This window comes from Mytilus galloprovincialis, chromosome 4, assembly GCF_965363235.1.
Source record: "Mytilus galloprovincialis chromosome 4, xbMytGall1.hap1.1, whole genome shotgun sequence".
NCBI lineage: Eukaryota > Metazoa > Mollusca > Bivalvia > Mytilida > Mytilidae > Mytilus > Mytilus galloprovincialis.
Window position 1 is genome coordinate 19812603 of NC_134841.1, and position 27008 is coordinate 19839610.

A 27008-nucleotide genomic window follows, 5' to 3' on the forward strand; every position below is an offset into this window, starting at 1 on the left:
CATTTATCGAGTGGGTTTTCATGAATTTTACATTAACATGTTTAACAATTACTGTGATCCGTGAAAGTATATAAGTTAATCATTCTGATATACACACTTTACCTAATTAAAAGGTCATTTAACACTTGTAACTTTTCCTCACGTGATCAAGGATTTGTATAGTGCTCGAGACATGAGTGATTGGCCATATGAGACATTGTTGTTATCTAACTATAGTAACATGAGTTACCTGTATGCTTGTTGATAGAACCAGGAAGTACTTTATTTTTTAAAGCGTTTACAACTTTGACTAACTATTAGGCAATATGCGTATCTTCATAGATTTGTGCATAATATCTATTTATTTATGTAAAACTGTGTTTTCAAAATGCAATATTACATTAGATATATTAGGACACAAGGAAGCCAATTGTAAAGATCAAGGATTAACAACTGTTCTTATTCATTTAGCACGTGATATTAATAAATTGGATTTAAGTTATAACAAACTGACTAGACTGGATGCCAACATATTTCTGAGATATAAGTATCTAGAACAATTAATGCTTGATAACAATGCTATTAGTCTATTGCATAAAAAGGCTTTTAACGGCTTATCATTATTGAGTTATTTGTCTATGTCAAACAATAATCTGAATTTATCTGAATCGTATCCCACTGAAGTCTTTGAGTCCTTAACGAATTTATCCGTTTTAGACATTAGTAGAAATATGAAGACACGAGAATTCAACCCGTATAGAATCCCCTTTTCTGAAATCGGTAACTTGCGCGAACTGTCAATTGATCTTGTGTTTAACGCAACGTTTGGACAGGAATTCAAGAAATTGATCAATTTACAAACGTTGAGATTTGACTACTGCCATGTGAATTTTTTATACAATGGAACATTTTCCGAAATGCCAGTACACATAAAGGAATTCCACATGACAACTTGTAAAGATTTTGTCGTTGTTGAAATTGGTGTTTTAGTTCCATTTCCACGTCTTAAGGTACTTAATATCACTAACAGCAATGTTCACTTAACACAGGCTCTCCGAATTTTACATCCGTTTCAGAATAAATCAATGGAAGCAATTCTTTTTCGTGGGATTACTTATGTCAATTTCAAACACGGACTTGATTCGATTATTCTTACACCAGAGATGATGAAGTTTATATCGACTATCTGTATAAAATCTTTAGACTTGTCTGACAATGATATCATATTAGTTAAAAACGCATCACTAGTTTTATTTCAACATCCACAGTGCTTTGAAAATCTAATGATGTCGGCCAATAGTTTTGGTTTAGATAATTGGGCACTCAATTTCTTCATTTTTGTTAGGAAACTTACCAACATCAAAATATTTGATTTTTCATATGTTCCTCTCATGTTCAAGAACCCGATTTTTCTTGACGTAATAACACGCGCTAACCATACAAGAGTTGAGGAAGTTCAACGCAAATTGACACAAAAGATACTACCCATCACAGTAACATTACCGAGTAAAACATTTCAGTTTCTGAGAATAACTCATGTTATGGGTACAATGTCTTTTCGGGAATTCAAATTAACAAACAGTTCCCTTCGTCACCTCGAATTGTCTTACTTTGATACAAAATTCTTTCCAATTATAACTGTGGAGGGATTTAATAGTTTGGAACATTTAGATTTGTCAGGAATAAGTTCAGATATTACAATTGGAATGGGTAGAATTCCACATTTAATCCATTTAAAAACTCTTATTCTTAAAGAGACCAACCTATACAATCTTTTACAAACTAATACTACAGCATTTAAGTTTTGTCCAAATATAATGATTTTGGATATTTCTCATAATTATATCTGGAATATAAAAACCCTTGGACAGCTACACAACCTTAGACTGCTAAATCTATCTCATAATCTGCTGGATAATGTTCCGATGGTAGTTACAAAGTTCGAAAACATTGCAGAACTCGATTTGTCGCACAATCAATTCACAACAATTGGAAAGAAGACACTCGATTGGATTCATACCCAGCATGAAAAAATCGGAACTTTCAAATTATTTCTCAATGATAATCCATTCATTTGTTCATGTAGCACAACCGCATTTCTGCGTTGGATTCTTACAACCAAAGTCAAGTTAGATAACAATGGTAATTACTCGTGTTGGGTTGCAGTTGATTCACGTAATCATATAAACTACACTAAAAATATTGCTGAAGACTTTCACAATTATTTTGTTAACTGTGATCCAATTTTATGGATTAGATTAGGCATTTCATTATTGGTTTCAGTTTTATCAAGTTTGATTTGTATTACGCTATTGTACAATTTCAGGTGGAGAATAATATTCTTTTTTTCCGAAATTTAAGGAGGTTTGCCGAAAAAGGTCTTAACCTGACTTTTGATTATGACGTTTATGTTTCATATTCCGATGACTGTGTCTGTTTTGTTAAAGAAGTGCAACAGAAAATAGAAAATGAATGGGGATTTAAAATCTGTATTGAAGACAGAGATTTTATTGTAGGCGAATCAATTGCGACGGAAAGAGCTACATCAATTAACAAATGCAGACACATTGTATTTGTAGTCTCACCTTCTACGGCTGAAAATGAATGGAGCCGTTTTGAAATCGAACGAGCAAAGTATGAAAAGTTTTCACAAAATCTGCAGAAGATTGTTGTTATTACAAAAGATATCGCTTTAGAAAATATCCCCGTAGAGTTTTCCATCATTTGGAAAGATGTACTTCTTATTCAATGGCCAGTTGAGAAGGATGAAGTTCAAATGGCTTGGCAAAAACTTCGACTTTGGTTCTTTTGAAGAAATGTTGAGGATACTAGCGTTATTATTTTGATACATATACCTTTCATTATGGAGTTAAGTGTGTTTTATTAGACAAATAGCAGTTTACTGAAAATAAATAGACAGGACTCTTTTTTTTTCTTTTGACATTTTATTCATAAGCGCTTCCTTCTGTAAACGTTTTTTCGCTTTGCTCTATCATTATCAACTGTTGTGTTTTTGGATACATGAGTTGAATATGAGAATACATAATTAAAACCTATATTAACCACATTTGTTTTAGCATTATATGTGTTCTTCGGGATGATCGCCGCTTTTGCTGAACTTTTAAATTACACATGCTGTTCGCGGGATGAGATTGTCTGCATCTAACTATAAGTGATTTCTATTATCTATTTTTTGGTATGGTTTCAGATTAATCTGAGCTATTTTCTTACTTTAATGAAAATAACTCATAGATATACAAAATTGTGGTATGAGTGCCAATGAGACTTCTAAGTCACAATTTGCAAAAGAAAAAGAATTATAGATCAAAGTAAGGTTTTTAACACGGAGCCTTGACTCACACAGAACAGTAAGCTATAAAGAGCCACAAAAACAAACTAGTGTAAAACCATTCAAACGGAAAAATCAACGATATATTTTATATCATAAACGAAAAACGAGAAACACTTAAGAAACACATCTACAAACGCCAACTACTGAACATCAGGTTCCTGAATTAGAACACGTGCAAACAAAAGCAGCGGGTTTAAACGTTTAGATAGGTATAAACCTCCACCTTTACCCGAAAGAGTGTAACATCACAACAAAGAAAGACACACTGTAAAGTATCTATTGAAGTGGCCTAACTCAATCAAAAGACATTAACACAAGTGAACATGCACTGAACAAATACATTTGATCTATTACACAATATAAATAAAAAATTAATAAAATAAAGTCTGTTACAAACGCAAGTGGATAGTGGGGACTGGCTTTAATCAGCCTGAAAATAGCTAAGAATAGTGTTTCTGTACTATCTGATATATCACTCTCCGTATAAGTTTTTCCGGTGAAATCATGAAAATGATTCTGCATCTTATTGTATAAAAAAGAAGATGTGGTATGATTGCAATGAGCAGAAATTAACAACTATAAGTCACCGTTCGGCCTTCAAATGGTTTTTAAAAAAAATATTGTTATTGCGATTTTAGTGCACTTTCCCATTTAAAACGTTCACAATCTCCTTATGGTTTTCCAATATGAATTATTTCTAGAAACACATTACACTTAATTCCTTGTTTGAAAAGGGGGATGCACTAAGATTAGGATAAAAAATATTTTCTTCTCTATTAGTATTAACCTTGATGTTGCTGAGGGCAAGTTAAGATAAGATGAAATTAAGATTTAAGGTATATTATGATTGTGGAAATTTTCACTGGTAATCTGTCACACAGAATGAGAGAAGAATTAGTTTGACTTTCTGTAGTTGTACTTTTTGTTCATACATGTATGTCTCTTTATTTTGATTGTCAGTACATTTCTATGTGAGTCGGAATAGGGTCCTTCGATTCTTTATTTTAATCTATTTTTACATCAATATTTTTTCTTTATATTTCATCACCCTAACATTCTATGTTCTTTTGGGTTCACTATTTTTCTATTTTCTTTATTTTATTAGCTCTTTATTCTGAACTTTACCCATTGTACTAAATTATGTAAACCCGATCCATACACTCTTGTGTTCTTTCGGGTCTTACATTCTTACTGATTGATCACAACTTGCATTGCTCATTTTAACAAAAAGCCATTCTGTAAAATCTAATTATATGAATCTGAAATTATTTTGTTGACAAAATGAAAATTACTCTATAACTTGTAATATATATGTATGAACGCAGTAAAACTGATATGTGTTGCAGTTTGTAATGTATAGGAACAATGTGTCCTACCATGTAAAATTAACTTTAATCAAAATAGTGTGTGCCTCCAAATTGCATTTTCACAAATAAAGAGTATTTACTCATGTATTTTAGATTTTGTTAAAACCCTCATGTTGTCCCTTAACATGCTAATAACATACAAACTAGCGTACTTGGAAAACAAACCTTAACGAAATTTGTAAACGGGCGGACACTTAAACTCAAAATAAATGTAAAGTAGTATATTACTTTAAAATAAGAATTTATAAATTTACTGGAATTCAATCAAAGCAATATAACATGTATAAGTTCAAGTATGTCAAACCCCATCGTTTATGGTAATACATGTGGATTCTATACAAAGCATAAAACACATTATAACAGAATTCTTCATACAAGATATATTTACGATACTTTTGAAGATAGCACTTTTGTGAATTAATGTGATTAATTCATTTCATCAGAAATAAACATATTTAGTCTATAACCAGTTGTTGGTAAGATACAGATTATGTTCTACTGGTATATCTTTTTGACGGAATGGGGTGCTTTATGATGAAGTTATAAGCTGTCATTCAGTTCAATTAAAGTCTGGAGATGGCATGTTAGTAACTTATAGTAGTACGTTAATTCATGTTTACTGTGGATTCATTTATTTTCGTGACTGTCAATTTTCGTGGATTGCTGAAAGCTTGCATAGTCGTGGATATTTGATTTCGTAGTTTTGCCAATATCTGCGTACAAAAACCATTAAAACTATGTTGTTTGTTGCACATTTGAATTCGTGGTTCACCTGTACCCACGAAATCCACGAAAATTGCTATCCAACGAATAATAATGAATCCACAGTATCATTGTCTAACTTTCTTCTTTCGGATTCGGAGTGAGTTTTACTGTGCGTATTGCTGTGTGTATGTTTATTCAACATTGTTTAGAATTAATGTTTATTCCCCAGTTAATGTTACCAGCCAAGAAGAATAAATTTAAAAATAAAACAATACAACAAAAACTTGTTTTAGCTTTCTAAAATATATTTTTGTTTGCTGCACTGGGTCATACTATTAAAATTCAGGCCAAAACACCACACATTTTAAAAAGAAATAGTTGTGTTACTATGAATACAAACAAACTATATTTTGGCACATGACATTAAAAATGAGGAAATATTTACTCCTTTAGTATACATTATGGGTGTTTTAACCTCCGTTTAGGTATTCAATAATTTCTAACAGTTTTAGCATAATCAATTTTAGCCGCCACTTTTTATCTTACTGTTCATGTGTCTTAGGATTTAATATAATAATTGGAAACTATCGGTTGCAGAACATTTGACCCTTGGATGCTGCAAAGGGTTTCCTCCAGCTTTTAAGTCCGACTAAATCATTGTATTATGACAATACTTTCAAAATGTTTTGTTCTGATTTTGTGCCAAGAATGCACTCTTTGTAAGGAATATTTATATAAAAAAAAATAAGGCTTTTACAATATATTAGTTTAAGAACAAGATTATGGCCATTATGAAACTTAAAATTTAAAGTTAATTATAAGTTGAAAGTCAAGACGGACAGATTTGGCCATAATTTGCTTGAATCAATTCCCACAAAATTTTAATTCAATATTAAGATTGACAGAAGAAAGCTTTCGTTTGATATAAAAAAAATTAGGATTATCGTTGTTCCATGCACTAGATTTAGTTTGATTAGAATAATTTACTACGGTAACAAAAACATAACACTGTTGTTGGTATCGGTGATTCGTGACTTGCATTGGATTTGTCAAAATCAGCAATAATTCATAATTAACACCATGAATATACATGTATTTGTCAAATGACATGATATATTCTCCTGTCTGGGATATGTTCCTTATTTGTTAACTCTTTAAAGTCAATATGATCTTTTCCACATAATGAGAAAACAAATTAAAACCGATATGTATTACGTGAAAATTTCAAGATTGCGTGAAGCAATAAATAAGAAAAATCAACAATAAACACAACATATAGATACACAAAAAACCAACACACTCTCCACTTCAAACAAATCAAATAATTTAAAACTTGAAAAACAAATGGCAACAATGTATACAAGGATAAAGCTCAACAAATGCTGTAGATGGGAATAACCACTACTGACTCCTATGATTTCACTCACACCAAATCACTAAGAAAACTTAAAGATGTGAGAAATACAATTGTGACAACAAACAGGCAAATCAGACTGAGCATGTAACGTAGTTTAAATTATACAATCGGTAAAACAATCTGACATATCTATTTTCATTTTATTTATATACAAAAAGGTATTAGAGTGTTAACACCCTTTTTCTATTCGTGAGTCTAGAAAAAAATAAATAATTGTGAATCGTTTTATTTACCTATCTTGTTAATTTGATCTATTGAATTATGAATTTTTAACACATTATTTAAATCGTGTAACTATGAGCTCTTGTCCGGGGTTTGCTTTACTGTATATACGGTACGCACGGTATTGCGTCGCATGTTGTAACACGAAAAATTGACAGTTTTGACTCCATACACAGGTTGACGTTTTCTTATCAAAAGCGATTTTGCGCTATTTTTCAAAAAATATTGCAGGGTACCTTCTAGGCCGATTTTTATCATATTAATACCATAAGATGAAGGAATGAATCATTTTATAAAGTTTATAAGGCCATGAATTTCGTAAAAATCTTCTTTTTTTATGAGGTGAAAAAAATGCAAATTTTTCCAATTTCATTTTAGTTAGAATGCATTAAAAACTGTTAAAAAAATCTTTGCGCTTATTCTTAATGCCGGAGGGACACATTAGAAAATAAACACTTTTACATACATTTGTAATTTAGAAAAATATAATTTTATATCGTTTAAGTGGATTTTTTTTTTATGATTATCACATTTGTACAATATCTAAATGTGCAAGTTTTCAGACTATATATCACTGATTATATGCAAGGCTCTTTCTCTGTTATTTTAAGCACTTATGGTTATATTTACAATTCACAAATGCAGTATTTATATAATTATTTAAAGTTTATAAGACCGTTGTACCTTGGATTTTAATCTGTAAAGGTGGTTTTAGATTTGTGTGAACACTTTTGTCCATAAGTAATTATTCCTTGTCCCTCCTACTTTTCTCACTGTGTCTATAAAGGGTCTAATCCTGATGAGTGTGTTTTTTTTCAATTTTAAATCTGAGTGTTATTTTGATTCAGCAGACCTTTTTGGAATGAACATTTCCCGGCATCATTTTAACTGCCTCGACGGACTAGTGTTTATTCATATAAAAGACGCTACTGTGACGAAACGTCTAAATGACGCCCTTGGACATTATGGCTAGATACAGGGAAGGCTTTCTAAAATAAAATTATACGGTCATGATTTTAGTGAAAACACCCGACTCATAGCCACTTGTATGAACTTATAGCTTGCATCTTTTAAATATGTTAATCTAGTATTTTAAATGCACATTTTCTATCTATGTCATATATTTCAACTGAGGAATGGAAAAAAATAACGTTTGGACATAGTGGCTAGACATGAGATTTATTAAAATTCTGCTCCATAAAAAAGTTTATTTTACATTTGAAACTTTGAAAATGCTTTGCTTTTTTTTCTGAACTTTCTATTGTGTATAAGTTTATTAGATTTAATATGATTTAATTATATAATAGTGATAAAAATGGAATCTGAAATTTTGAATAACTTTCCTCATAACACGTAAAGACAGGTTCCTATGCTTAATACTTTGTTGAGGACTTGCTTTAAATTTCAGCAAACGCCAAAAAAGCCGGGCATGATGTCAGAAAAAAAATCTAGTAGGAAGTTAACTTACCAAATTTCGCAGATTTTATGTGGAAAATTACAACAGAACATAGGAAAATTCATTTTATTCAATCTGAAAATGTTACGCCGTAAAAGTGCGATTTTTTTCTGTTCAATAAAATAAATTAGCTATAAAAATTGATAGAATTATGTTCAAAAAGAAAAAAATATCAAGTCCTGTTTGTAGATATGTGCATGTAGGTGAATCTATTTTTTTATAGCCGAATAGTTGTTGTTCTAAAATCATTTAACGAAATTTTAATCCAAATGAGTACCTTGCGCAATGTCATAGCGTTTTGAACACTTCAACGTTTGCATTATACATATTTCTCACAATTGGCCATATTGAGCTTTACTGAACAGATGAATAAATATGAACTGTCGAAAAAATATGCATAAAGTGCAACAAATTTCGTACCGTTAATCATATTTATCCAAATTGTACATATATCGATGCAAGTTTAATGTGTTTGTTAAGGTAATCGTGTTTATGATATTTATAGAAACATTTAGGTCTGCTTGATTGGACATATTAAGTATAAAGGGTAGAATTGCATGCATGGGTGGATTGATTGTTGATTACGACATTCGTGTCATTGCAGTTAAGTGCAGTCAAGTGCACAAGAGTTTTCTTTTTGCATTCTTTCAAATTGGTATATTCAACCTAGCTTGGAAAGTCGAAACTGAAGAGACTTTTCCGATTAACCGTAGAGAATATGGAGTAATTTGTGAAGAGCAACAAACAGCCAAAAAAGTCGCTGAATCAACACTTTGACTTTTCAAGGCATATTTTGATAGAAGAATAGTAAGCATGAAGCGTGCATTGAGAGATAAAGCGGCAAGTAAGTCAGATAATATCTTGAAAAAAATTAAGTTTAAGTCTTCCAAGAATAAAGATCAGTTCGAATATAATTCTGATAAAAAGGACCATTATATTTCAATAATCAAACGCACCACCGAGTTCAGGGATTATGATAAGATCCATAAGCGTAACAAATGCGTAAAAAATGCATCAAAATTGCAGACAAGTACAGTCAAGGAGAATGTTTTGAAAATACAATTGACTTTTGCAAGTGGCTTCTCCCATGTGAGAGTTTTATATTATATTGATAAATGTTTGATGTTCGGTCGAGGTTGCGAAATGAATCGTAAATAAACTGACAACGCCATGGCTAAAAATGAAAAAGACAAACAGACAAACAACAGTACACATGACACAGCATAGAAAACTAGAGAATAAACAACACGAACCCCACCAATAAATTAGGGGTGATCTCAGGTGCTCCGGAAGGGTAAGCAGATCCTGCTCCACATGCGGCACCCGTCGTGTTGCTTAAGTGATAACAAATCCGGTAAATAGTCTAATTCTGTAGGTCACATTTAATGAAAGGGAATGGGATTGTAGTTACGACGTCAGGAACATTTCCGATATCATTTGTGAAACGGTTATTCCATAACCGTCAACCAACTCGTGATGGCGTCCGTAAAATTTACGAAGGGATGATTTCAACTTCACCATTTGGAACTCTTGGTTTAATAGCTTCCTTGTGAGCAGCAACCCTCTATCAAGAAAATCATGATAAAAAATGCAAGCACGGGAATATCGTATCAATTGGGAGATATATACCCTGTATATATACGAACTAGATCATAATGTACAATCTATACAATAATGATAACTATGGTCTGTCCCGCAAGTTTTGTATGATTGCTAAATCCTTTTTCTGTATACATATGCTCTGTATTGTTCTGACGCACTGTTTTTATTTTGGTTTGTGACCTATGAAAAAATGGACGTTCATTTTTGTAATGGTATGCATGATATAACTCTGATTGGACAACAAACAAAATTGAACAAATTCCAACATAAAAGATATACACTGCGATAAAAAAAAAACGATACGAATATAAAATAAAATGTTATTAACAAGAAACATGAAAATAGATGCAGGTAAACAGCTAATATCACAATTATCAAATTCTTTGGATTTTGTAGGATTGCCCTTTAATACCTTAGTAGGTAAATATTAAAAACAAGTTCATTAGATCTACCAAGTCAAGTCATGATAAGGTTATTAACTCGAGTGCTGAATATATATCTTAACGATGAAATTTTGAAGGATTAATACTAAACTCAAAGAGTAAAAATAATATGATTGAAATAAAAATTATCAAATAACATTTCGCACATAATGAATTTCTTTAAATTTATTACATGTATAAATATCGTCTTTCTACGGCATCTGTCCGACCAGATATACACATCGACATAGGTTTATCACTTATCGTTAAAGTTGGTTTTGACATACAGGTATGATTGACATTTTTTCATGGAACTAAACTTTTTCGGGTCTGTTTATTCATAAATAAAGGCAACAGTAGTATACCGCTGTTCAAAACTCATAAATATATGGAAAAAAAAATAATCGAGGTAACAAACTAAAACTGTTTATTCATAACATTTTGTGAACTACACATATTTTATATTGATAGCTGATTTTCTTTGTCTCTTTATACATATGCATTTAGTTAATAACCAAGCAGTGTTTTTCTAATTTTTTTAGTGAACAAGGTATCATTTTATCCTCAACATTTTGATTCGTCAGCCTTCTGTCGTCAATTTGTGTGCGTTTTTCATTAACTATTGTCAAATAAAAACCGGATAAAGATTGAACGCTGTGACCACATCTGAATGCGTTTTAAAGATAGTACTTAAATACTGTACATGGATTGAATATCATGTCTCAACTAATTCGATTAACTTTATCAATGTACGTTTATGCTGCCTTTGATTGTTTTGTCTATTTTCTACTTTTTGTAAAGAATGACATCTTAAAAATAGATTGATGTTTACTTTTTCAAGCATGAATGTATAATTTAGTGTCTTTAGTTAACTAATATAAATGTTTGAAATGAAAGGGGTCAGAAAAATTATGAGTAACGTTTCAATTTGGAAAGAAAGAATTTATAAACATTAATAAAAATATCTGGATTATTGTGTACGGCTATGAGCTACCTACACAACGACACAAACGAGACCTTTAGAAGTTACTTACCCTACTTTCTTAACAAAAATTGAGCAGTACTTATATAAATACATATGTCAAACTCTAGAAAATGCGTAAACATATTGAACATATTTTTTAAATAAATTATACATGTATGGCTAATACATCTAAGGCATCTCTGAACAATAAATATACATCTGTCAATGAAAGTAATAAATAAAGCAGATGGTTAAAGTTAAAGTTAACACAATAGGAATGAAACAGTTGTATACAAAAAAAAGGGGGAAAAATAATAGTAAGCATACCACTGTCCTATGATAGGATAGGAGTGAGTGCTCACTGCCATTTTTGACCTTGCCGTATTCTTGATGTGACTAACAAGTCAGGAGCCTATAGTTCAGTGGTTGTCGATGATTCATTTCTGTCATTTTTGTTTTGTTTATGAATTAGGATTGTCGACTATCTAGTATTTTTTTCCACTCATAGATGAAGGCCATATATATGATTGACTATATTTACTTACGTTCGATTCATTTGGCATTACTCTACTCAGTTCTTTTCATGGGTTGCAGTCACAGAAGTAAGGGTTTCACATATAAAGGATAGAAATAAAAATTCTTCAACTTTTACTTACGAATGTAATAACTTTGACCTTTTTGTACAACTGTCATGGTTGGATTGCAGAGTTGTGTGTGAAGCGTTGTGATCTGAAAAAAAAGATAGGACATGAGAGTTATTTTATAACAATTTAAGTATGTATTACACAAAGCGTCAATTTCATACATTTAAAAGATTCATTGAATTAAATACAATAACCTTCATATGCTTTTATACATACAAGAACAGTATAAAACCTATTGACAAAGTAATGAATTCGAAGGATAGAATAAGGAAAAAAGTACAGCAACATTTGTTGTTATTACAAAAGATATAGCTTTAGATAATTTTACCGTTGATTTTTCCATCATTTGGCAAGACGTACATCTTATTCAATGGCCAGTTGAGAAGGATGAAGTTCAAATGGCTCAGCAAAAGCTTCCACTTTGGTTCTTTTGAAGAAGTGGAATGATAGATACATCAGAATTTTGCTAAATGCACCCTTCAAAGTAGTTACATATGTGTAAAAGTGGCATAAAAATCAAATATACTATCAAATACGGACAGGACATTATCTATTTCGTTTCATGGTCCCTTTCAAATCTGGCTTTCTTAATTATACATAATATAATATACCACAGGTCTAAAAAACATCACAACAAAAAATATAAATAAAACGAACACATGCTAGATATTTGGGATAACAGATATCCTTCACCTTTATAGGCACAATGTAAAATGAAACATGTCAATCTATTCTAATTACAAAACTATCACAATCTTGAAATATATACAAAAATATAACAGTTTCAGCAAACATTAGAGACGCTGGTACAATTTAAACATTTCGTAACGCGACGCAAAGACTGCATAGAAAAAATAATTTGCGATATGAACTGGCACAACTCTACAATTCTAAAGGTGATGACAGTTAAGATGGTACAACAACAATAAACAGCCCTGACCGATCTAAGTTGGTATTATATTTCAAATATGACAACGGTAGAGCAATTACAACAGAGATTTTTAAAACATCCAAATTAAATAGCAGTTTGATAATGATTAGAAAAGTTGATATTGTGAACTTTTGGAATTTTTGAGTTGTGCCAGTTCATATATATATATATGTCTAAATGGAAAACAACGCTCAAACCTATGATTGCGTTGGATAAATAGTTATCAAAGGTACCAGGATTATAATTTAGTACGCTTTCGTCTACATAAGACTCATCAGTGACGCTCATATCAAAATATTTATAAAGCCAAACAAGTACAAAGTTGAAGAGCGTTGAGGATCCAAAATTCCCAATGTTGTGCAAAATACGGCGAAGGTACAGCCCTTGGATGGTGTAAACTTCCCAAAAAAACGTGTATGGTAATGGTGTATGGCATATGGTGTAATGGTGTAAGGTGTATTGTGCTATGGCGTATGGTGTAAGGGGAATAGTGCAATGGTGTTTGAGGAATGGTGTTATTGTGTAACGTTCGATCGGGAATGGTGTGAATGATGGGGTACGACATTTCATTGGATGAAAACGAAGTTATTAGGTCTTTCCACTTTTCTGTGTAATTTCTTCTGATTATTATCATTTTGTTTTCCGCCACATTCTGAAATTTTTGTTTCGTAATATGTTGCTTAGATATTTCTCATATGATATTGTATAGTTCATGTGCTTTTAAATTTCACCCTGCTAAGACGAACAATTTTCTTTGTAAGAGTTATTTCCCCGAACACAGTTTTCCTTGTGCCTACATCTCCTCCGTAACCGTAAAAGAAAGCGACAAATTTATTTTATAAAATTGCTCGTTATATCCTTCGCATGATTTGTCCTATTTTGACCGAAGCAATATGAACGCTCCATATGAGAGTTATTTCCCCTTATGCATTTAATATAGGTGATATGCATTTCTATCTTATAAACCATAAGTGATAGAGACCTAGGATCTTTTGATTTGAGGTCCTTAGTACAAAAAAATAGAAAAATAGGGCAAGGTCAAAGGTCAAGGTCATATTCCAAATTTGAATTTGGCTTATTTTCACTTATTTCCAAAAACCGTCAAAGACATCAACAAATATTTTTTTACTTAATTGTTAGTTACGACATGTTGTAACATGTAAATTTTGATTGCAAAGGTACGCTGAACGTAACAGGGAGTTTTCTCCCTTCTTGTATCTAAAGATACACGAATGGTGATATAACTCAGTAACCAAATATGATTAAGACCTAAGGTATTTTGATTTAAGGTCCTTGGTTTTTGACCTTCAAATTGATCTCAAGGTCATAGCTTAATTTGAGATTTTGTTCTAGATTTTGACCTTTGCTTTTACCTCATATGTATACATGATAAAGACATGAGACTTTTGGCAATAGGTATCAAACCATTTAACCTTGAAAAAATAACCGGAAGTGACCTTGTCTAAACCGGAAGTAGCTATTTGTTGTACTTTATTAGCATAAAAGTATATAAAACCAGATATTTTTGGAATCAGTGTCAGGTAAATATTCAAATATAACCTGAGTAAACATTTTTCAAACCGGAAGTAACAAATTACCCTCCATATTTTAAAATATTGTATAGAAACCATATATTTTTGGAATCAGCGTACAATAAGCTATTATTCGACGATTGAAAAGACATTTTAAACTTAATTTCTCTACTTTCAAATGAAAAAAAACATTGTTTTGTGTGGAAAGACCTTAAATTGTTCTCTGATCAATTGGTTTTCAATTTTTATTTTATTTGTCTGTATTGTAAACATAAATAATAATAATAATCTTAATATTTGAAATTTAATTGCATAAAGGATTATTTCGAATTGTGTAGATATAATGGAAAAGGGTGCATGGTGTAATGTGTAAGGTATATGGTGCAAAGACATTTTAAACTTAATTTCTCTACTTTCAAATGAAAAAAAAAACATTGTTTTGTGTGGAAAGACCTTAAATTGTTCTCTGATCAATTGGTTTTCAATTTTTATTTTATTTGTCTGTATTGTAAACATAAATAATAATAATAATCTTAATATTTGAAATTTAATTGCATAAAGGATTATTTCGAATTGTGTAGATATAATGGAAAAGGGTGCATGGTGTAATGTGTAAGGTATATGGTGCAAAGACGTAACGTGTATGGTGTAATAGTGCAAGGTGTATGGTGTAATGATGTATGGTGTATGGTGTAATGGCGTATGGTGTTAGTGGGAACACCGTCCAAGGACTGTAATCTATGCCTGGGATAAGAAAATCCTTAGTTTTTCGAAAAATTCAGTTTTGTAAACAGGAAATTTATAAAAATGACCACATTATTGATATTCATGTCAACACCGAAGTGTTGATAACTGGGCTGGTGATATCCTCGGGGATGAAACGTCCACCAGCAATGGCATCGAAAACCGCAATTTTTTTTATGTCGTCATATTTAACTAACAGGTCGATCGATCGATGTTCTTAAGCCCTGCTGACTGCTATTGGCGATTGCCAAATAAATCACAAGGTGTAAGAAAATGAATCTCTATATTGATTTTATACAAAGTAGAAAACAATAACCTTGCGGCAAAGATGGTAAACCACAAAATGAGTTGCACATTTGTTTTATACCATATCCGGATTTCGACAATTAATGTCTCTTCAGTGATGTTAGGGATCGAAAAGTATTTGGAAGGCCATTTAATTTACCTCAATTTAGGATAGATTATTTATTTCTAAAGAGTAAAAATCGGATGAGCAGATTATATAAACCGGAGGGAAAATATAATACAAGCCCAGAAAAAAAATATAACCATGTCTAAATTGAAAACAACGTCTAAACCTATGATTGCGTTGGATAAAAATCGCAATTTTTATACGTGTACTTGTAACAACTTTCGTTGTAGAGGAGTCTAAACACAACACAAACAACATTTGCCAAAAGACCAAAAAGAGTGAAAAATATATTTTAACAAAACGCGTTTGACTAACAGGTCGACATCCGATGTTCTTAATAGACCCTGCTGACTGCCATTTACGATTGCAAAATAAATTGATCACGTGTAACAAAATGGATATCTATATCAATTTAATACCAAGTAGAAAACTGTAAACTTGCGGCAAAGATGAACAAAATGAAGGGCTACATTACTTATATATTTTTTTATTTAAGAATAGTAAATCCACCATACTTTTAAATCCTTTGTTACGTGGCACATAACTTAATTTTCATACCATCACCGTCATAGACAGGACAATAAACAAACGACAAAGGTACTGTTATTAAAATCATAAATTTTTTAATGAAGATTACCGTTAGAAAACTTTAAATATTATGATCTAAAAATAATATCGGTTACGATAACTGTTTTTTTATATACCGGAGAGAGAATGAAGTTGTTTAAATTCGGATTGTTCATTTATCGAGTGGTGTCCCATCAAATTTATTTTAACTGTGCTCCATGAGAGTATACTAGTTAATCATTCTAAAGACCAAACACCATATCTAATTTATAGGTCATAAAACATTTAATTGCAACTTTTCTTTATAACAAGGATTTCTATAGTGCGACTTGCATGATTAACCAAATGAGACATTGTTGTTATCTAACTATAGTAACAATAGTACTTGTTGATCATAGCAGGAAGCTCTTTAATTCTTAACGTTTTTAACAACGTTGATTAACACCCTGCAGTTTGCCTACCTGCATAGTTTTGTGATTTATAAATGTTTATTTGAAGAGACAATATAATATTAGATATATGTGTTGATAAGGAAACCAAATGAAAAGATGAAGGATAAACAGAGGTTAATCTTTCAGATGGAAATTTAACTATCTAACTATGATAACATGAGTACTATTTCGGTTTTGATTTAGGAAGTACTTCATTTATGACAATTTCATATTGATGTTAACCGACACTTGGAAAATATGCGTTTCTTCATAGTTTTGTGCTTGATACCTGTTTATTTATGTAAAACTGTGTTTTCAAAATGCAACATCACATCGGATATTTCAGGACATAAGGAGGCCCAGTGTAAACACCAAGGATTAACATCTGTTCCGATCAATCTTCCGCCTGATATAAAGAAATTGGATTTAAGTTATAATAATCTGACTAGACTGGATGCCAATGTATTTCTTAAATATAAGTATCTAGAAAATTTAATGCTTGATAACAATGATATAAGACTGTTGCACGAAAAGGCTTTCAACGGGTTATACTTACTGAAATATTTGTCTTTGTCTAAAAATTATCTGAATGTAACTGAATCGTATCCCACGGAGGTCTTTGAGTCCTTAAAGAATTTATCCGTTTTAGACATTAGTAGAAATATGAAAACACAAGAATACAATCCGTACAAAATTCCCTTTGGTGAAATCGGTAATTTGCGAGAACTGTCAATTGATCTTGTGTTTAATGCAACGTTCGGACAGGAATTCAAGAAACTGTTCAATTTACAAACGTTGAGATTTGACTACTGCCATGTGAATTTTTTATACAATGGAACATTTTCAGAAATGCCGGTACACATTATGGAATTCCACATGACAACTTGTAAAGATTTTGTCGTTATTGAAGTTGATGTTTTAGTTCCATTTCAACATCTAAAAGTATTGAATCTTACAAACAGCAATATACACTTAACACAGGCACTTCGACTTTTACATCCGTTTCAAAATAGATCAATGGACGCAATTCTTTTTCGTGGGATTACTCATGCCGGTTCTCAACACGGTCTAGATTCGGCAATATTAACACCAGAGACGATGAGGTATATATCAACTATTTGTATAAAAACACTAGACTTGTCTGACAATAAGATAGTAATATTTAGAAACAGATCATTAGTTTTGTTTCAACATCCCGAGTGCTTTGAAAATATGATGTTGTCAGCCAATAGTTTTAGTTTAGAAACTTGGGCAGTCAGTTTCTTCATTCTTGTAAGAAAGATGATCAACATTGAAATATTTGATTTTTCATATTTTCCTCTTGGATTCAAGGATCCAATATTTCTTGACGTAGTGACCAATGTTAATCATACAAGAGTTGAAAAAGTTCAACACAAAGTGACTGGAAAAATTATACCTATCACAGTAACATTAACGAATAGAAAACTTAAGTATTTGAGAATAACTCATCTTATGGCTACAATGTATTTTAAGGAATTTAGAGTGACAAACAGTTCCCTTCGTCACCTTGAATTGTCTTACTTTGAAACAGACCTCTTTCCAATTTTAACTTTCGAGGGATTTAATAGTTTGGAGTATTTAGATTTGTCAGGAATAAGTTCAGATATAACAGTCGGAGTTGGAAAGGTTCCACTCTTAATCCACCTAAAAACTCTTATCCTGAAAGAGACGAAGCTGTACAACGTTTTACAAACTAATGTATCAATATTTAGTTTTTGTCCAAATATAATGAATTTGGATATATCACATAACTATATCTGGAAAATAAAGAGCATTGGAGAGCTCCGCAATCTTAAACTGCTTAACCTATCTCATAATTTGCTTGATAATGTTCCGATGGTTGTTACAAAATTAGAAAACTTAGCAGAACTCGATTTGTCGCACAATCAATTAACAACAGTTGGAAAGAAGACACTCGAATTGATTGATACCCAGCATAAAAAACTTGGAACTTTTAAGTTATATCTCAGTGATAATCCATTCATTTGTTCATGTGAAACGACAACATTTCTGCGTTGGATTCAGTTAACCAAGGTTAAGTTAGATAACAATGGTAACTACTCTTGCTGGGTTGCTTCACGTAACAACATCAACTATACAAGAAATGTCATTGCAGACTTTCACCATTATTTCGTAAACTGTGATAGTACCGTATGGTTAAAATTAGGCATTTCATTATTGGTTTCTGTTTTATCAAGTTTGATTTGTGTAACTGTACTATACAATTTTAGATGGAGAATTATCTTCTTTTTCTTCCGAAATTTAAGGAGGTTTGCAGAGAAAGGTCTTCAGCTGACGTTTGATTACGACGTTTATGTTTCATATTCCGATGACTGTGTTTGTTTTGTTAAAGAATTGCAAAAGAAAATAGAAAACGAATGGGGATTTAAAATCTGTATCGAAGACAGAGATTTCATTATAGGTGAATCGATTGCAACGGAAAGAGCTACATCAATTAACAAATGCAGACACATTATATTTGTAGTCTCACCATCTACTGTCGAAAATGAATGGAGTCGTTTTGAAATCGAGCGAGCAAAGTATGAAAAGTTTTCAAAAAATCTGCAGAAGATTGTTGTTATTACAAAAGATATCGCTTTAGATAATATTCCCGTAGAGTTTTCCATCATTTGGAAAGATGTACTTCTTATTCAATGGCCAGTTGAGAAGGATGAAGTTCAAATGGCTTGGCAAGAACTTCGACTTTGGTTCTTTTGAAGTAGTGGAATGATAGATACGTCAGAATGTTGCTACATGCCATCAAAGTACAATTATATATGTGTAAAAGTATGAACAGGGCATCATCTATTTCATGTTTCATTTCAAAGCGCGTTCATCTATCACTTTTTTTTTCGCCTTGCTCTGTTGTTACATAAATACATCTTTATAAACCACAGAAACTATTCTAAGCAGTATATGTGTTCTGCTGATTGAGAACCAATTTTTGCTGAATTTTGGAACAGCAGAAAAATTGTATTTCGGGGTTGTTGTTTGAGTAGTGAGGTTGTCTACGTCTAACTAAAAGACATTCTAACTGTCTGTGGAAGTGTCTCTTGTTCACAGTGGTTTCAGATGTATGTGATCTATAAGTTGATTTTTCTTTTTGTTGATCAAAGTAACGTTTAAATTGTTTAAAACCTTAATAATATCTATTTCAATTTTAAATTTAGTGTACGTACAGCAATAAAATGGCTAAATACACAAGACAGGGGAGGAATTGTGTTACTGAATAAACTAATTATAGATAACAGGATACGATTTTGTAAGCCAGAAGCATGTTTCGTCAACAAAAGATTCATCAGTGACGCTTGAATAAAAAGCAAATACAAAGCCAAACAATGCATAGACTTCTTGAGCATTGGAGACACCAAAGTCCGTAACATTATGAAAACATTTGGTTTATTTAAAGGGTGTTCTCTTGCAGATGCTTTACATGTCTAAACTGCTTTTTTTCCAGTGTATGTAGGGTTTTTGCAGGTAAAATCCTAGCTATTAGTGGGTCACCGAAGAGCCTTTTGTAGACGAATAACGTGGCCTCTTTTTTTTGCTAGTATTGTGACTAAGTTCATGAATCAAGGAAATTTTCCTCGTGGTCTTTTATATATAACAAATATAAATCATTCCAGTAGTTGTTCATACTCTACTATGCATTGTTCAGTGGAAGTAAAATGTTTATGTAAAGACTTTTTGTTTTATTGTATAGTGTATTAAAAAGTAATGTAACAAATATACCGACCTCCAAGAAAATTTAAAATTGGAAAGTCTCTCATCAAAAGTCAAAATCAAAAGCTCATACACTTTATACGAATAAAAAACATCCGTCCTATTGCTCCTTGATACATGTATTTATTTGTGTAGAAAATTGTGATTTCAACATTGTCTTATAACTAGCCAACCCTATATAATAAGATAAAGTATAGAATAAGGTAAATTGTAGGACCAATTCCCCAATATACGATTGTTATATTGCGTTTCGTCTTTTTGCTTAATATTGACCTGATTTGTACATCAGAAACATGAGTTGTTTGTATTCATTGTTATCTTTACTTTATCATGTGATATTTGTTTGTTTCCTGGCATAAGATACGTTAACAAGGGAAACAATAATTTTGCTTGCATAAAAAGATATTTTTTTCACGAACTCAAACTGCGACTTATATTGAAAAGGTGTATGTTTCGAGTGATTTTATTCATTAGCTTGAAACGAGTACATTGACCAAACTGTTTAAGACATTTGCATTGATACTATATAAAAATCATTAGCTCCGTGTTTTATGAAGAAAACACTAATGATTTATTTTTTTAATTAAATAAATATACAGCAAACAAATGCCGTTTTTCAGAAATCTTAAAATATGAACCGTTGATAGACTGGTTTTATTTACAAAGAATTGTTGCACTTATTTAAAAGCCTATCTTAAATCTGAAACACAAAATTAAGTATGTATGTTCAAAGGATACAAATGTCAAAGAAACCGAAATTTGAAATAAATGTCTAAAGTTTCGTTTCTATTTATCTCTAAATTTAGTACATGCGAGCAAATGTTTATTGTATATTTGAATTAAGTAGCTCCAAAAGCTTGAATGCAAATTTTTGTAAAAAAAAAGAAATCACAGTGAATCAAAACTGTATCGTATTACTGAAATGTCACTGTATGTCACTGTATAGAAGTAAATGTAATGCACGATGACTTTTAATATTGAATACCAGGTTGTAAAATATATACGCTATACGGGCGTTTCTTTCTAAAACGACATACGACACGCCATTTATAATTATCTATGACTGAATGCATTATGTTTTTTTTATTTTGAATACTGTAAAAAGTACTTTAACTCGTTGGGTACCAATTGTCGTGGTCTTTATGAAAGGCTTTATTCTCAAATTAAAAAAAAAATGTTGTCTATATCAAGACATGGAAATATCTAAATGAAGATTTGACTACACGAATAAAGGCATATAACTTAGAAAAAACATCTAATAAAGTAAAGGCACTTTGAACTATGGCTAAAACTTCAGAAAGAATGTGTTTCCACTCAAATTTTAAAGGGGGCGAAAGATACAATAGAGACATTTAAATTCATAAGTTAAAAATAAAATTGACAACACCATGGCTAAATTGAAAAAGACAAACAGACATTCAAATAATAGTATATAAGACACAATATATAAAACTAAAGACTAAGTAACACGAACCCCACCGAAAACTGAAGTGATCGCATGTGCTTTAGACGGGTAAGCAGATTCTGTTCAACAATGTACGACTCTTAAACATTTGTATTATAAAGAAAAATTAGTTTTGATCGATAAAATCAGATTCCTGTGATCAAGACCGATAATAAAAATTTCCTTTTTCGCGATATAAGTCTCATATAAAAATACAATATTGAGCTTGAATCAATGATTAACTTAAAAGATTGTGTAAATATATTTTCAAAATTAATGCCTTTTCTTCAGTAGAAGGTATTGTGAATGCAGGTGTTTCAATTAAGAAATAATTCATGGGGGCTTGAATATATCGCGATTTTACCATGGGTTGTCCCTTTATGACAAATAGTTTACCCGGAGCGATAGCGACAACCTGTGGTAAAATCACGATATATTCAAGCCCCATGAATTATTTCGATTCTAATAGGACCAAATACGGCAAATGTTTTGGATCCACGCGCTCTAGGTAAAGGCAAATATTTGCCGTTCACATAAATAAACGTACTACTACATTGAAGTAATAAAACCGCAGCAAACTGAATAAGTGACACGCTTAGACTATTTACAATGACGTATTTAGATAGCTTTGGATAAATTAGATTGATAAAAAAAATATTTGTCTAATATGTTTAAAAAAAATGGTATATAACACATTTCAACATCGCTTTTTGTTGTGTTGATATTCGGTTTTACAAGCGTGTATTTTTCCTGTAAAATACACATATTCTTACGCCATCGTTATATGATGTTTGGTAGCTCATTCATTAAAGAGCATATGACGTGGGTGTACGTTCGGAACAGCCCCCCAAACAATATATTTATATTTTACCACGGGTGTGTACTCAAAGGGTTTGAAGGACGTCATGTTAGAATAATCATTTTTTCAACGATGCTTTGATAGATAGAAATTCACCATTAATTACTTAGAGAATTACAGGTATATTCATCTCGTCTGTCTTTAATTTTCAGACATCTGAAAATTATCCGTGTTTACAAAATAAGACATATTGGAGCTTATTTCTAAGTATATATTAATTCTAGGCACATTACGATTTTTCTCGCACAGGAATTTTTACAAAGTTGTAAAATTGATGTAAAAAAGATGAAACCATACTGTATTTATAAAACAAAAATGAACCAATTGAATGTAATCATTTTCGTTTCAAATTTGAGAAATATCCAAGTTTTTAATTAAAAAATAAACGGTAAAAACCTAATACTATTACAAAAATATCCACAATACAAGTCAAAATAAGAAAACACAATAAATAAAGATAGGGACTGCAAAGAAAATACATCGATAAGTCCCTGCCTTTAACTGGACTCTTTATCTCACAGGTCTTCTTTATATTAAAATGAACACATAACTCAGAAAAACTGTAAGTAACTTAACTTTACGACTAAGTAGATGATTTCAAGTTTCAACTTGTGAACTGTGTTGTTTTAATTCAGCAGAAGCAAAACCTTCCATTAGCAACGATTTGTAGGTTTGTTTTTGTATATCATGCTTCTTTAGATAAAGGAAATGCTAATGCGGGATCTGTGGATCCAATGGTATTTAAATGGAGAGAATGCCAAGACCTGCGGAAGTTCTATAGACACCATCATGACAAAACTAACTACTCTAGTGTATTGCAAATAATGTTCCTTCCTGAAATATGCATACTTTACTGGAGTATATAAGTCAACTTACAGTTTTCATGGGGCACACATTGACCAGTGCACTTTTTTTTGTGACTGTTGTTTTCCTTTAACCATTGTGTTACGTATCTTTCTTTGACTTGTAGTTCTTGACTGCTCTTTTGTCATCTCCCTTTTTATACAATTTTACTTCCTTTCCAAAAGTTAGTAGATTCATTGTTGTTTTAGATTTATGAACCAATGATAATTCAGTAGCACACATCATTGTATAAAATCTGGTATTTTTCAAATAGTAAGACTTTTGAATAAATATATGTATATAAGTTATTTTTTATTATATTTATATATATTATATTATAAAACACTTATATATATTATCCATATTTAGAACTAGAAACTGTACAAGATACACATGTACATGTTGTTCTGAAAATAAGAAATACCTGTGTATTCATTGCAAAAGGAAAACAACAATAGACTAAGTGAACAATAATCTGTATAAACTTGCTCACACCGTAAACACTACCATATTATGTTTTCTTGAGTAAATCCAAACTATCACTTGGAGTAATTAATGTGAAAATATACCGTGCAAGCCATATGTGAAGTTATGTATTTAATGGTATAACTGATTTACTACACAGTTGTTCATATTTCCTTTGTTTAAAGAGAGACTTACATTTGCATGTAAAACATAAAACCCTTAAAACAGCAAATACGTGGTTTAAGTCACAATAAGAATGGTACAGGTAAAACGTAGGATTTGTACAGATAAAACATGGTTTTGGTACAGATCAAACATAGGACTAGTAAAAGTCGAATATAGGACTTTATTTGGTAAAAAAAAGAGTTTAAAAAGGACTGCTAAAAACAAAGGATTGGTACAGGTTAAGCATACAACTATCCCAGATAAAAACATAGGAATAGTACAGATACAACATAGGACCAAAAAGGGTAAACATTGGACCGTTTCAGGTGAAATATAGAACTAATATAAGTTTTACATATGCCTGATACAGGCACTCACACCACATCTTATATTTATTAACAAAGGACTAATACATATAGAATATAGGACTGGTCAAATAAAATAAACGTGGAGGTAAACAGGTAAACAAGACTTTAAGAACGGTACAGGTAAATACATAGGACTGGTACAGATGAAACGAAAGTCTGATACAGGTAGAATAGAGAACTGATACATGTAAAACATCGGACTGATGCAAGGCAAAAATAGGACTAGTACAGTTAAGAAATAGGACTGGTACAAAGATAAAACAGGACTAGAACAAGTGAATCATAAAACAACGTACACACATCATATTTAACACCAAAACAACGGCACATTCCCGGTGTCCTATAGCCATTCTCCCCCACCTCGTGTCAACATCATTTTTCGCGGGACGCAAAACTTGATCGATCTATTTCTTTCCACCGTACAAATGGGCATGGTGATAATTCTCCCTAACATAATAAGGGGAACCAAAACCAGGCCACTATTGCCTTCTAGAAGCACGATAAACTAATGTTCCCCTATTATAGTAACGTCGATGACGTCTGTAGGCAATTAATAATTATTCATTAAAGGAAAGTTACTATTTGTTACTTATTTTAGCGTAACCACAGCATAACTGCATAATTATACATGTAAACATATCCATATTTTTGGTTGGTTTGATACCACTCCTACTGAAAAATTAAGAAATAATTCATGGGGCTTGAATATATCGTGGTTTTACCACGGGTTGGCCCTTTTATCTTACATATTTTACCCTGAGCGATTTATTTCGATTCTAATAAGACAAATACGGCAATTCTTTTGAATCGAAACGCTCTAGGTGGAGGCAAATATTTGCCGTTCCCATAAATTAACGCACTTTAAATTGGAGTAAAAGAACGGAGCAAACTGAATTATGAAATGCTTAAACTATTTACAATAACGTATGTAGATAGTTTCAGATAAATTTAAATGATAATTTATTGATATGTTATGTATGTATTATATGTGTTAAAAAACATGGTTTATAACACATTTTAGCATCGTTTGTTTACGTTTACTTGTTGTGATGATTTTCGGTTTCACAAGCGTGTATTCTCCCGTAAAATGCTTATATTCTTACGTCATCGTTCTATAAATCCGGATACCTCATTCCTAAAAAAAAAACATATTACGTGGGATTACGATCGGAACAGCCTAGGCAATATATTCATATTTTACCACGGGTGTGTATATATACGTACTCAAAGCGTTTGAAGGACGTCATGTTAGAATGATGGTTTTGAGTCTATTATCCAATTTTAATTCGACTTGGAGAGGTGAACATGCATTGACCAAAGTGTGTTTTTGTATAGTTATAGCAGTTCAACAATTCTAAAAAGTAGGAAGGATGGTCGCTATCACGGTTATAGGCGGGACTTGGGGAGAAGGGGTTAAGAAATAGTATCTTGTATTCAGTTTATTTTTAGGATATGTTTTTAAAACAACATTTTTGAATATCGAACAGGCTGAAAGTATTGGAACGGTTTTATATATATAATTTGTCATACACTTATAACTGTGGTATTATAAACCTGTCTTAAATTGAACGTATTATGGTAAACTGAAGCTTTACGTGAACACTTCCTAAAAAACCTGAAATTTGCTTCAACCAATTCCCACAAAATTTCAATAAACACCAAGAAAGCTTTTTATGATGTAAGAGTTTGGGAGTGGTTTGTCATTCCATAGTAAAGAAACTTCGAAGGACAGATTAATAAAGGGTAACATTCTACGTCATTTTCTACATGTCATGCAGTAGATATAGTGTGATTTGGTCAATTTACTATACACCAATGACTATTTTTGTGGTATTTGTGAATCTGAACTTGCTTTGAATTTGTTAAAATCATAAATAACTAGTAAATAACTGTATATTGAATCTATTTGTCAGTATGAGTTTTGTGCAACATATAGCACTATCTTTCTTCTCATATGTGAGACATGGGTTGTTTTTGTTCCCTATTCGTTATCTCATTATAGTGATTATACCTAATATATTATTTGCCACATAATAATATCAACGAAACTAATGGGAACTGATATATGTTAGGTAATAGTTTCACAATGGCACGAATCTCGTATGAAACTAATATATTCGCACAGTGATGCAAACAAAAAAAAAAAAAAAAAAAAAATAAATAACAAAAGCTATACAAAAACAAAACACTTTAAAACAATGCACCAACACAATCTAAAGACCAAACTACGAAGTCGAGCATTTATTCAAAGGTATAATAGATGTGCATTAACATACCCGTTTACCAGTGATTTTTTTACTCGCACCAAATAACTTGTAGAATAAAACCCATAAAAATATGAAAAAGACCGTTATGACAACGAAGAGGCAAAAG

General features: G+C 31.5%; 2 protein-coding genes across 2 annotated transcripts; both read left to right on the forward strand.

Annotated features, from left to right (window-relative positions):
• Positions 1–243: 243 nt before the first annotated feature.
• Positions 244–3046, forward strand: LOC143071573 (toll-like receptor 4). The gene has a single exon (XM_076245969.1). It carries the CDS (start codon positions 306–308, stop codon positions 2337–2339), a length of 2034 nt encoding a protein of 677 aa, XP_076102084.1. The 5' UTR covers positions 244–305; the 3' UTR covers positions 2340–3046.
• A 13660-nt stretch (positions 3047–16706) lies between these two features.
• On the forward strand, positions 16707–20394 carry LOC143071574 (toll-like receptor 4). The gene has a single exon (XM_076245970.1). It carries the CDS (start codon positions 17006–17008, stop codon positions 19484–19486), a length of 2481 nt encoding a protein of 826 aa, XP_076102085.1. The 5' UTR covers positions 16707–17005; the 3' UTR covers positions 19487–20394.
• The last annotated feature ends 6614 nt before the right edge of the window (positions 20395–27008 follow it).